Source organism: Rhipicephalus microplus, chromosome 1 (genome assembly GCF_043290135.1).
Source record: "Rhipicephalus microplus isolate Deutch F79 chromosome 1, USDA_Rmic, whole genome shotgun sequence".
In the NCBI taxonomy this organism is placed as follows: domain Eukaryota; kingdom Metazoa; phylum Arthropoda; class Arachnida; order Ixodida; family Ixodidae; genus Rhipicephalus; species Rhipicephalus microplus.
The window spans coordinates 199,623,106-199,637,188 of record NC_134700.1 but is presented as its reverse complement, the minus strand read 5'-3'; the positions used below and the strand labels follow the sequence as shown (position 1 = coordinate 199,637,188).

Genomic DNA, 14,083 nt, shown 5'->3' with positions numbered 1-14,083 from the left:
GCATGTGAAATTTATAACGAACTGCATCCAAAGCCCGTTTCAATGCTGTAACATCTGCTCTCCTACTTTAGTTTCAGTGCTATGCGATTTCCACGGCCCACAGCTGTTAAATAAAAACAACCGGTCAGTTGTTAAATGGTTTGTCTATCACATTTCGTTCAATCAGCTAACGTCTTCGTCTTTGTGCTTGTTGTTTCTCTTTCGTGCATGCACACTGCTCATCTCTGCGCGGTCGGAAAAGAGGGTTCTCCCCGAGACTTTTGAAATACGACACGCAAGCACACGCCGGCATCCCCCATACGCTTTTAACGCAATGGCGGACAGAGAAGAAACTGCTCCGGCAGTGCATTTTAGTTTTGTTGTCGCGGCAGTCGGGAAAGTCTCTGTGGTACGGGCACCCCTCGACGTCGCCACCACCACCGCTCCACTCGACAGGTGGCGCTTCTGTTAAGGGTCACCAGTCGACGCGGGGTTATGGGGGGAGGGGGGGAGTGAAGTGGTACTAAAGAGGAAAGAGACTCCAAGAGGACGCCTGCCCAGGAAGGACGGCGGAGGCGCGAGCTCTGGCCTTCGATCAGCTCTGGGTTCCCAGAACCGGAGGAGGGGGTGTGCGTGAAAGAGGGGGAGGTGCAAGGGTGACTCGACCCGCCGCCGTTTGACGTCACCTGCCCCCCCTCTTCCCGCCGCCGGGGAATCAATAGCGAAGCCCGGGCTCTCGGCTTTGGCCCCGTGGAATCGGAGCTCGAGAGAGGCGGCTGCTCGCCACTGCAGGGCAGCTGCCTGCCTCCGAGGACGACGCACGCGGTCTTCCCGGCTGATTGTGTGCGCACCCGGACTCTCTCCCTCTCTATGCGATGACGCGGTACGTTTCTCTCTCCCTCAAGACCCGCGGCGGGGCCAAGCCCGGTGCTCGTTCCTCGAGAGGCAGCCGTGAAGGCCGAGCCGACCGCAGGAAAACAACAACAGAGTCGAGAGAGTCGAAAGAAGCGCCGCGCAGTGATTCGCTTATGTTGCGCTGTCCTTGGCGTTGTACTGCAGCCGTACTGGAGAAGCCGAAATGCAAACTGCAGTGGAACTTTCCGCACCGACCGCAGCGCCATAACGTACACAGTCTGCAAAAAAAGAGCGCAGATGCAACGATCGACGTAATGTCGCGCGCTCGTGTTTGTTTATTCGAAGTGCGCCTTTAGATGTGCGTCTATTCGTGATCTATATTTTCACGCGAGGGGACGTGCTTATTGATAAAGAGAAAAAGGAAATCATTGGATTTTCGTTGTTTACGAGTCCGTGCGTTTTGACGCAATACGAAGTGATCTTGCCCGACGAGAATAGGAATGATTGAGAAGCACTACAGTTAATAAAATAAAGGTGTGCTTTGCAACCACTTTTGATGGCGTAGCCTTATTGTCTCGCGTGCTAAGCATAGAACTTTAGGAATTAGTATTATGTCTTTACTGTTTCATTATATTACGCAACTGTGACATCTGCCATGGAGTAACTAACTACGACTATGATTCCCGAAGCAATGTCACACTACTAACTGCGGTAACATGTATACTCCTCGAGTAAAATTATGCGGTGTGACAAAATTGCTCTGTATACGGCGCATAATATGTTAAACAAGTTCTGTTATTGCAGATAAACATCACCAGTGCCCGAACTAATAAAGTGATTTGTTCATAAATTCGAATAATATATGCTCGGCCATGTTGGCAATGAATATTAGCATTTACAGCGGGCAAATATAACAAAGGTTGGCAAGGAAAATAAAAAGAATGCGTTGATTCAGACTGAACGTTTCCAATCAACGCAAGAATATCTTCGTCGCAGCTCCTTTCGCTGAAGCCAGCCGGTTCTATGCTCTGCTCAAATTCAGCAGCTCAGTTTAATTGTGAGGTGGCAGAAGACGTTCCCCTAGCCTGGTGCTTCTACCGTTACACAAGCTGTTTCACGGGATGCGTTTTGGTTTCGTCATATTAAGCTGCTACTTTGCCGTTGTGAATCTTTAACTACTAGACGAACGGAGTCAAAGCATACGCATACTTCTGAAAACGATTGAGTTGGTGTATTTAGACGTTTCATGACCTCAATGACTCTCGTCAACGTATTAAAGAAAACATTGATGAGCTAAAGATGGCGTCACCCATATGTCTTACGTAAAACCGTCTCTAATATAACGTTCAGCTAGAGCTCACGGAATCACAGAAGGCGGCGTACGCAATCGTCGTCAGCTTGGCACAAAGTCAACGAACGCTTTGACCTGCCATATTGCTCTTTGGGTTTTCGCGGTTTTTCCACAGAAGCGCGGGATTCTCTCGAGCACATTTATTTCCATTGCGACGTCTTCCTCTACGTAAACCTCTTGCAACATGTTATGAATTTTACCGACATTATTTCTCAACCGCACAAAAATTTCGGTTTTTTATGGTGACGCCATGCTCCGTCCGTTCGTCCATCTCCATTTTGACAAACGCGAGAAATTGGTTACAAAACCCATTTCTTGGTCAATCTTCCTTTGTAGATACCAGTCGCTTGAAAAGAGGATAACAACATATGCATGCATAAAACTCTGCCTCGAATTGCAGCACTTCGTTCTGCATACAAGAGGTCAAGTACCACGCGTCTGTAAAGTGGGGTAAGTGAGAGACCAGTGCCACTACACACACTTCCCAGTTTTTTTTTTGTTTTTTTTTCGGACTCGTAGTATAAGCTTTCGGGACAGACTTCATATTCTTCGTTCAGTTAAATATTGAAAGACGATCTTGTATGAGGCCCAGCCACTCAAGTATTCGTTGAATCATGTACTAAAGTATTCGAACATCAAGCTTCATCGCACTCCTACAACGCGTTTTCGTATTCTGTGCATTTACACGAAGTGTTCACCTGCTGTTTTTTTTCTCGGAACTCCCTTTGTTATTTTATTTAGCATACATTATTCCGCCTCTTTCCTATCCCCACGTGAAGGGTAGCCAACCGCGCATGTGCTTGGTAAACTTCACTATACCTCCCTCCTTACTTTTTTCCCCTCTCTCTTACAGCATGGCAGCAGCAGCGTCAATATACGTCGTGACCGTTACAGTTTGGCTGTTTCGTAAATAACTTCCAGCGCTAAAAGCAACAAAAATGCCTATTTTCCAGCGTCATTAACCATCGAAAGCTATACGATCAGTATCAATCAGCATAAGACATACCTAACGTAAAAAAAACTTCATAATAAAGATTCGCTAGATACGATTAGATCATGTGCTTTACTCGCGTGAATGCAGCTTCTTGTTTTAAAAATACCGTGCGTCCTGTAGTTATGCCCCGCCGTGGTGGTTTAGTGGCTAAGGTACTCGGCTGCTGACCCGTAGGTCGCGGGTTCGATTCCCGGCTGCGGCGGCTGCATTTTCGATGGAGGCGGAATTGTTGTAGGCCCATGTGCTCAGATTTGGGTGCACGTTAAAGAACCCCAGGTGGTCATAATTTCCGGAGCCCTCCACTACGGCGTCTCTCATATTCAAATGGTGGTTTTGGGACATTAAACCCCACAATTCAATCAATCCTGTAGTCATTTGCGGCCAGCTGTGTGTCACATGCTCCTCCAACGATGAGCCGACGCGCCATTGTCGCAGCTAAGGTTACGACGGCCGGACTTCACCGCCATATTGATTGAAAAGAAAGAGGAAGATTGACACTCAATATGGAAGACAGACGCGTTTATTCGGGATGCAGCTTCGTGTGTGTGACGAATGAGAATCCAAAACAGCTCGGTGTCGACCCAGGTGGACTCGGACCTGATTGGATTGACTCATTACCGACATTCGCGGAAAACCCTCGTGTCGCGATTGCACGAGTAAGCCACTGGGAGTGAGTCAACCGGGAAAGTGTGGCCCGCGAGTGTCCACATGACTCACAGTGTTGTGAGAGCTACGTCACCGTTTTCATATTGTAATGGGGAAAGACGATCTTCTCTGAGACTCGACGTGATGCGGCTCTGCGCACAGAGCAGTGCCGGCTGGTGTTCGGGCATGCGTCTGTACGAGCGTGTACCTCTACCTTTCCTTCTGATTTTGTATCCACCCAGACTGTGGTGACTGTTAGGATTAGGTATCGCGCCTGCAATCAGTTGGGTCCAGTAATAGAACGTGCCGCATAGCCGCGGAACAACAAGCGGCGGATCGATTATCGGGAAGAGCTTCATCGAAGGACCATCGCGACGTCCTTATTGTGTCTTTTTAGAGGCAATCTTCGTAAAGCATGCCAAGTGCAGCGCGTCAAATCTTGACGAGTGCTGGAAACGTTGTATACGGTCTGGCAAACGTTCTTACAGGGCGTACAGCGGCTTGCACGGGTCAATAACAAGGTCATGCCCCTGAACGACGCTTGCGCATACGACTGAAAGAAAGTAGATTCGTTCAGCTGTGAACTCTTGCTATACCCTTTTTATTGATCAAGTGTAATCTCAAATTATCGGTTATTGCGTTCGTCGCGATTGCATGATATTTTAGAAATTTAGTAGTTTCTTAAGCACGACTGAACTATGTGATTTATGCAAGTGGACCTAAAAGCATACACGTTCTTGAAAGAGCCTATACTTTGCAAGTTCTCGTATATCACTCGCTGCAGACGCATAGTTCACGTTCTGATCTCAAACACTTATTTCTTTTGCAGCCGAGGTTACTTTTGCAGCTGAGGAACAGCATACGCTGTAATAGTTTCCTCCTCCGCGGTTTCTCCCTGGTACAACGCAGTATGTTAGTCATTCTGTGATGGAAAACCTTTCCCCTCTGTACGCTTTCTTTCTTTGTCTGCCGTGGCGGTGTCGCGGTTACACTGCTCGGCTGCGGACCAGAAGGTCGCGGGTTTGATCCCGGTGGCGGCATTTCAATGTAAGCAAAGTGCAGAGGCCCATGTACTGTGCGTTGTCAGTGCACTTTAATGAGCACCAGATCATATGGTCGAAAGTTCCAGCGCCCTCCACGGCGTATTTCATAATCATAGCGTGGTTCCGGCACGTGAAACTCTCAGGTGTTATTGTTTCCTCCTACACATAATAGTTCTCATATTGCTTGTATTCAGTGATGTTCTACTTCATTCCAATTCAACTCAAGTTATTCAATATTATTAAGATGGTCTCAATTAAGGAATTGAGGTTTGTGTATAGTGTTGGCATATACATGCGCATAGGAGGACAACGTCGACGCGTTTGTACATTTACAACGTATGACAGAGTATTGTTGCGAAGCCACCTCCGTGGATCCCGCCGCTGACCTCCACTGTTGAGAACGACAGACCGATCCCGCCGAAGCCACCACTGTTGCGAAAGACGGCGACGCCAACACGGTCCCGGAGGCGCCACTGCTTCCAACTCCGCCGGGAAGGTCACCAGCCGTTTGGTAGCGTATGTTTATCAGCTCGCGACTGCTTCTGCGCAGAGCTGATAAGACGAGCGGACGAGACGACGATGAGTTAAACAAGGTTTATGTACAGCATATTTACAGAGGCGTTACAATTTCGGCACTGGGGCCGACAGAGACTCGAAGAGCCGAGCTCTTCTCTCTAACACATAGTTCAGCCTTTCGCCTAAGACCGCTGACTCACACACATGTCGGCACTCCGACACGGGGACGCCTCTCACATAGGACCGCCGATCGCGACGCGCCGCAGGGCTTCTTTTATTTACACCGGGTCCAACCAAAGTGTCCAATCAGAAGCGCCGCGGGTCGTCCGGGCAGATTCCGCCAATGGGGGCCGCCGCGCCATGCGTCAGACCACCTGACACGAGGACGCCGGCTCGCTGTCACGTGCGCAACTGACTCACTGCACGTGGGACAGAGGAGCGCCGCGCGTGTTCACGCCGTCGAGGTGATCGCGCCAGGTAGACTGCGGGCTGGCCTTGACCCAGATTGCCTTTTTCAGAGGCACGGTCGTTTGACGAGGACTCGCTGGCATAACAGCACCCCCGCCGCCAGACAATGCACCGGAAAGACGAGCTGCTTCCACGGGGCTCGGATGTCAGGTGCGCTCGTTCGCCAGGTCCCTCCAGGTTCGCCTCCAGGGCCATGGGGAGAATACAGCTCCAAACTGTTCCGGGAACACATCCCATTTTTGACGACGGATCCCAGCTCCACTGGCTTGTCACCACAACTTGTCGACCAGCTCCACTCGTCTCTTCTGACCATCTTCGGTTTCAGCACTTGTCGATGGTTCTGCAACTTGCTAAGAACGGTTCGACAACAGACAACACACGACACAAGCAAGTGCCCTCGGTCACCCGACAGAACACCAGACAAAGTATAGTACAACATATACCTATCTACGTGTCTATCGGAATTTTGTTCCCTCTACATCAAGAGGCACATGTGGGACACAAGACTCTTAAAATGACAACTCAATATTTTTTTTTTCCCACGTACAACAACGTAACGAATAAGAATACCACAAAGTTGGCCCCTTGAGATCACTCTGAACGAGAGCGCTCAGCCCAGGTCGTGATGAGGTCAAAATTTTGCCCCGAATCGCCAGCCAGAAACCGAAAGGTTGAGAAGTTACTAGCTGGAACGCACTGCTCAATGCACCTGCATTAGCGTTTACCCTTCCTTTATTTTTTTTTTATAGCGAACGTCAAAGTTGCGCTGTGGAGCAACATGCTCCACTTCAGTAACCGGCCACTTTTAGGCGACGATACCTATGCGGCACCAAGAGCGGCTCACACTTGCGACGTTCCACAGGGGAACAACGATACGGCTTGCTACTGATTGACTCCTCACCGCTTAGCTCGATATCGTGTTCGACCACCGTCGCGTCTCCAGGACGGTCCGACAACACATACCCAAACTCGGAAACAATCTTTCTCAGGTCCTCTTTCTCAGGTCCTCCTTCACTTAAGCTAGGCTCTAGGTTTATCTGCTCCCGGATTACTTTCGATCCCCCTTCGATCACCTCACTAGAACTCAAATTTTCTGCTTCCTCTTCCTCTGAAGCCTTCAACAGCTGATTTACGACCGCTTGATATTGAACATTGGGTTTCATCAAGTTGTAAATTTTGTTCTGCCGCCTTCCTACTTGCACCTCATAAGTTGTATCGCAAGGCTTCGATAATACTTTGGCGGGCCCTTCCCAATCAACCTCAAGCTTGTTCCTTTTGGATGGCTGCAGCCGCATTACCTGATTATCAACTTCAAAAGCGCGCTTCTTCCCCGATTTCTCGTAGTGCTCCTTCGACAGCACTTTTGCCGCGTTTTTCTGGCTTTCCACTAGCGCTTCAATCGAGAGATCCTCACGCTGCTCTCGAATGAGCGTTTCTCGATCAACTCTCGGCAGCTCGCTCCAACTTTCCGCTACAGGCGAGAGCGTTGCAACCCTCTCGCTCTGACTCAATGGCGCCACGTCGTCTCCCCCAGCGCATACCGCGCCGGCCGCTCCCGCGACGGGCCGCTCGCGTGACTGCTCACATGACTCATGCGGAAAATTTCCTTTCTGGGGTTCCGTCGACCCGCCGACAAGGTCACTTGAGAGTTCACCGCATGGAACCAAGTCAAGCTTCCGCGAAAGCTTTCGCGCTTGCGATCGCGTGGGAGCCATGCACGCTAAGTTGGGGAAGAACGATTTGCCCTGCTCTTTGAGAAGCTGCTCCGAGTTGTTGGAGAAAAGATAAGAAAAACGACCATTCAGCGCGGCAGACACAGCCGCTTCGGTGCAAAGCTTACCGAACGGGCCTTCAATGACAACGGTGGCGATTGGTAAGCGAACACTCTGCTCCTCGGCGACTTGCCTGATCCACGCGCATTCTCCTGTGAAGTCATCCGGAGACACCAATGAAGGATGGACAACGTCCATGGTTGCCGCTGAGTCTCTAAGTGCTCGGCACGTTTTCTCATTGACCCTAATTTCTTGGAGATACGGCTCCAACAACCGCATGTTTTTTTCTGATTCTCGGATCGTTGCGAAGGCAAACTTTTCCTGACAGTTTCTCGCGATGTGCCCTTCCTTTTTACAGTTGTAGCAGATTAGCGGCTTCCGTTTGTTTTCCGGTTCTAATGCCTGTGTGGTAGAAACCTCACTCGATCTCTCCGCTTCTGTTTGCCCTTCCCCTACACTGTCCTTCGTAAGAGACGGGTCCTTTTTGAAATTACGGTGCGGAACGGGTTTCCGTTGATCAGGTTTCCTTGAAAAGCCCTCTTTCTTTTCATCCTTTTCAACGCGCGCTGCCCTGCTATGCAACTTTCGGCGAGTATAATACTCCTCAGCTAACTCAGCTGCCTTATTTAACTGTACTTCCCCAAGTCTGTCCTGCAGCCAAAGTTTGACATCCTCCTCGATGCAGCGGTAGAATTGCTCCAATGCAACGCATTCCACCACTTTATCGCGGTCGTCATACACACCTTCGCCCTTGAGCCATTCAATCAAATCGGCTTTAAGACGAAACGCGAAGTCAACGTGTGACTCATTCCCCTTTTCAGCATACCGGAACCTTTGCCTGAAAGCCTCGGGTGACAACTTATAACGTCTCAAGAGCACTTCCTTAACCTCGTCATAGCTCTCAAACGCTTCCCTAGACAAGCAAGTTAATGCGTCGGACACTTCGCCGGGAAGAAGAGCTAACAGGTTCTGCGCCCAAAGAGACCGCTCCAAAGCGTTTCGCTCACAGACGTGTTCAAACTTGACGAGATACTTCGCCATGTCCTCGCCTACTACGAACGGTGGCAGTTGGTCCCGAATTCTAAAACCGCTGACCTGAGAAGCTACGCTAGGCGCCTGCGAACACTGTAGGATTGCCAATTCTAATCGTTTCAACTCTAGGCGCTCTTGTCTCTCGGCCTCCTCGCGACGTTCGCGCCTTTCAGCTTCTTCACGTTCGCGAGCTTCGCGCCTTTCAGCCTCTTCGCGAGCTTCGCGCCTTTCAGCTTGTTCACGTTCGCGAGCTTCGCGCCTTTCAGCTTCTTCACGAGCTTCTCGCCTTTCAGCCTCCTCACGTTCGCGAGCTTCTACTTCTCGCCTTTCAGCCTCCTCACGGCGTGCTTTAATATCCACCCAGGCCTCATCGACTTCCTCAGCCGACACTCCCTCATCCTTCATGATCTCAAGGATCGCTTGCTTTCGTTTCGCACGGCCCAAAGTAATGCCGAGTTCCTCACAAATTTCGATGAGTTCCTTCACTTTAAGGTTCTCCATCGTTCACACTAGCCTCTTGCTGTTTGCCCCTGTTAACAATTTACTTGCCGTACCCACTATAAGTCAACTAGCAAGACGCGCAAGCAACTTTTCACTCTCCCGTGTTTACCCCCTCCGCATTAACTTTGGTTTCAAAGCACTTCGACTTTGCTTGAAACGATCAAAGCTCACTCTAATGCTTCACACAGCCCTTCTCTAAACTACTACAACCTGAGCTAGAGTAGTCTGGTGAACTGAGGGGAAAACATCAGGCACTCACCGCATCGATGTCGCTGACGCCGGCCGATCCCGCAGCTGCCAACCACTGTTGCGAAGCCACCTCCGTGGATCCCGCCGCTGACCTCCACTGTTGAGAACGACAGACCGATCCCGCCGAAGCCACCACTGTTGCGAAAGACGGCGACGCCAACACGGTCCCGGAGGCGCCACTGCTTCCAACTCCGCCGGGAAGGTCACCAGCCGTTTGGTAGCGTATGTTTATCAGCTCGCGACTGCTTCTGCGCAGAGCTGATAAGACGAGCGGACGAGACGACGATGAGTTAAACAAGGTTTATGTACAGCATATTTACAGAGGCGTTACAATTTCGGCACTGGGGCCGACAGAGACTCGAAGAGCCGAGCTCTTCTCTCTAACACATAGTTCAGCCTTTCGCCTAAGACCGCTGACTCACACACATGTCGGCACTCCGACACGGGGACGCCTCTCACATAGGACCGCCGATCGCGACGCGCCGCAGGGCTTCTTTTATTTACACCGGGTCCAACCAAAGTGTCCAATCAGAAGCGCCGCGGGTCGTCCGGGCAGATTCCGCCAATGGGGGCCGCCGCGCCATGCGTCAGACCACCTGACACGAGGACGCCGGCTCGCTGTCACGTGCGCAACTGACTCACTGCACGTGGGCCAGAGGAGCGCCGCGCGTGTTCACGCCGTCGAGGTGATCGCGCCAGGCAGACTGCGGGCTGGCCTTGACCCAGATTGCCTTTTTCAGAGGCACGGTCGTTTGACGAGGACTCGCTGGCATAACAGTATGCGAACACGCGACAATCGCCGTGTGAAGAGACTTAGTACGCTTGCCCACGTGAGAAAACACGTTCTAATTTTATAAGCACCTACGCATCGAAATCGGACCTTGTACAGTTAAGAATCTGTTACACTCCCAAAGTATCTTCCAAAATATGGGCCTATCGTCCTTGAAATCCTTGCTAAGTAACAAAAGGAAGATAGTGTAGGTGGTGTAATGAAAATTTTCATGCTGTGTGGATGACGCTGTGTGTTTGGTCTTTATAATTACCTGATGATGACCACACGTTCTTGACTAAATCTCACTTCGTTATCTGTGCGCAGGACAAACTGCTCACGAAGCTGGAGGAGCATGAGCCGGAGTTGGCTACAAGTCAAGAAGAGGAGGTAAGTTTGTCACAAACCACAAAGCATCCTTACCCATTTGGTCGTGGTCGTCGAGCTACAGAGTTGGGCGAAAAGCCTGCTGGCTATGACTGAGTGAATAACTTAAACAAAGAGCTTCCATGTTCACAGAATAGTAGATACAGAAGACGGTGACAGAGATTTGCGTATATAGGCGTAACGCTATAGGCGCTCCACATCGAAGCAGAACAGTTGTCTTTTGAAATATGCACTATATGAACCTGTTATATGATATAAAGCATTGTCGTCTTAATATCCAGGCACGCCAGTTACAGCTATAAACCCATCCAGCAAATCTAGTCACAAAAAAAGCCCCCCCCCCCCTTCCAGCTAACCATTGAACCAAAAGCAAAAATTAAAAAAAATTAGAAAAGCAAGAAACAAATGTCACGTCCTTGCAGTAGGGGGTGTCTTGCAAATGTCCTTGTAACAGTACGACTATATCGCTGCATTCTTTTCTGTCCCAGTGCGTGGTCTGCGTGACAGCCAAGGCTAGCATGCAGACATTCCCGTGTGGCCACCGCGTCGTTTGCCGCAAGTGCTTCGTCAAGACCATCCAGGTGGCCGTGTCGCAGCGCGTGCTGCCCCTGCGCTGCGTTATTTGCCGCACCAAGATCGTGCGCCTCAAGCACTCGTCGCATGGACACGCTACGCCCGTCACGCCAGGCACACGTGCCCTGCTGGCACCCTGCGAAGCGCTGGGTCCGACCCGGCCGACAAATCCCTGGCCGCAGGACCTGCGCGGACCCGTTGAACCACTGCCCGCCAGTCATTATCGGCACAGTGCTGAAGCGTGCCGCTTCCACAGGCACCGCAGCTCAGGGGCCAGTTCTTCCACGCTCGCGTCACCCGAAGTGGCCTCGTCGAGCAGCGGAAGCATCTCCATCGGCCGCCGTGTCTCTTCGCCGCTACCGACCAGTTCGGGAGCCTCCAGTCCGACGTCGAGCTGCCCCACGAGCCCCGAGGACGTCCCCGAGGTGCCCAGAGGGCGCCGCAGCTGCCTCACGCGAGCGGTGGTCCATCCGCCACCACCACTTCGCTCGCCTCCGACGCAGCCACCGAAAGCCGCCTGTCCCCCACCACCACTGCCGGCGCGAAGCCCCAGGACTCCAGTTTCCGAGTCTCCTTTCGGTACGCCAGAGAAAGAAGCGGCCAAGCCGACGACGCCACCTCCGAGGGCAACCGCCACTACGAAGACGAAAAGTCCGGATGGATCACCAAAAGAACGCGTCTCTCATGCACCAACCAACACATCACCGGACCGGCCTTCACCACCCAGGCTTCAGCCTCCACCGCCGGTGAAGTCACCGTCTTCACCAACGGCGCCGTCGACGACGGCAAAGAACGCTGGCGCGGTGCTTTGTCCAGCGGCGTTGTCCAGCGTGGTTCTGGCTCCTCCGCCCGCCGAGGTTCGCAGCCGCCGTGGTGGTCAGCACCGAGTGAGTCCGGCGGGAAGCGTCACTGCACCGACGGTACTGCCGCTCACGGTACGGCCGCCGCCACCCAAGCCGCGGCCACCGTCCCGCTTCGAGAGGTTCCGCGACCTGCACGTGCGGCGGCCCACGTTGTTGCTACCGATCCCGGAGAAGGAAGAGTCCGAAGCACTACTCGAAGCGGCCTTCTGCCGCGTGGCTCCCGGTGCATCCGACCTTCTGGTCAGCGCCTCATCACCCAAGATTGTGCTGCAAGACCGAGCGCCTCTGCTTCAACCGGATTCACCAGACCGCCGGCGGACTTCGCTGCGCAGCCAGCTGCGTTCCAAGATGGCGGGCTTTCCGAGCCTGCTGGGATCGCCGCTGAGGGCGCTGCGAGGCGGCGCACGTCATAGGCGCGTGCCAGACGTCAACTAAACGCCGGCTTCCTCCAGATAGAGGAGGCTTGATTGCCACGAGACGAGGACCTCCGGGCGAAGGTCGCCCCCTTCGCGGCGGAGGTCCCCGAGGCCAGTCACGGCCCCCCGACGACAACACGGTGAGAGGGCAGCGACTACCCTTCAAAGTAACCCCCGCGGCCCCCGCTCAACAAGAGCCGCCATTCGCGCCCTGTAAGGCAGCAGCCGATACAAAACACCGAGTACCGGACACACAACCAGGAGCTGCCCGCAAGGTCCAGTGGACGAGCACAACGAAAACCAAGGCGTCGCTCGACGCCTGATGGCAGGCAGCAGCGCCCGCGGCTGCCTCGTGAGAAGAACGTGCCAAAGAGGGCCCCCCCTCCCAACCCCCTGGTGTCTGTACATAGGCAATCTCTTCCCGTAGTCTTCCCACAGAGTCGTCCACCCGAGTTCAGTATTGAGTGTCGTGCAACCGAGGCCGCGGCGGCCAATCGCACCACGAGTGCCATACCACTTAAGCTCAGAGAGGGATTGGCAACGTACGCTCAGCGGGCGAGCCTCGTCGTTGAAATGGTTAAATATACCCTAAAATAAGTGAAACTTCAGATACGAAGCAAATACCTCCTCCCTCGAGAAGTTCGAACTATTGGCCTGCGCAGTTTTCGTGCTGATTGAAAAAATCTTGAGAGTACAAGCATAGCACCCACATAGACGTCAGCAGATAACATAAAAGCTAACTGCCAGCGATGATGGCAGTTTAATGGCAGAAACATGGACGATTATTGTAGCTACCAGATTCATTAATACTTCCAACTGTTGATAGGTCTTGCTCATTATAATGGTTCACTATGCGCTATGATACTGGACAAAATGCATGTGGTCGGTCTACTGAGACACAAAACTTTGTACAAGCTTTCGAAGTAATCGCAAGTGAAAACACTGTCGTCTGTTCGCGGGACCCTTAAAATACGGAGGAAATTACTATAGTCACCGTAGGTGCTTTATGAACCATCATAACGCATCTTCTTTATCCTGGAACAATTTCAGTCGTTCCATGAAGGGGACGTTGGTCACATTCATTCGCACAGCATCTCGATAGTGGGAGCAAAAGAAACGGAAGTGCACGAATCGGCTGCGCCGATGAACATTTGCGAAGCTGCTCTAGGGTTAGTAACTTCTACGATAAGAAAAGTCCGCTAGATAAGCACGTTGACATTAGGCTTTTAGCTTGATCTTCCCTCTCTTCTTCCACGTAATTCCTCGGCCACGTGAGCACGAAGCGACGATCGCCGAGAACAGATCTCTCAATGAAAAGCACTGTCAAAGTGATAACGTCTCCTATGTTAAGATCATAATCTTATCGCAAAGCAGTTATGATGTACCATGATGTACCAGGACCAGTTTTGTACCGGCAGTCGGCGTAGAGTCGCATTGTGCTCAGTGGTGTGGCATCAACGGGCAGCAGCGCTAGCACATCGGAAGGACCGGTGGGTTGCAGGAAGGTCATCTCGTGGCCAGCAAAAAAAAAAAAGGGGCGTCGCCAAGCGTGGCGGAGGTGTCGCAGCAAAGTTTCTCGGAAGTCATGCTGTGCCTGTACGACGTCGTAGCTTCGTGGCCGGGCACATCAACCTCTAGGTCAACGTCATGTTGCTGTGTAAAAAAAAAAG

General features: G+C 51.9%; 1 protein-coding gene across 1 annotated transcript in view; it reads left to right on the top strand.

Annotated features, from left to right (window-relative positions):
- LOC119159706 (uncharacterized) overlaps positions 1-12,836 on the top strand; it is a 55,090-nt gene extending 42,254 nt beyond the window's left edge. The window contains exons 2-3 of the mRNA XM_037412537.2: positions 10,502-10,564; positions 11,050-12,836. Of these exons, the coding sequence (XP_037268434.2) occupies positions 10,502-10,564; positions 11,050-12,432 (1,446 nt within the window). The 3' untranslated portion in view covers positions 12,433-12,836. The remainder of the gene's footprint in view (positions 1-10,501; positions 10,565-11,049) is intronic.
- The last annotated feature ends 1,247 nt before the right edge of the window (positions 12,837-14,083 follow it).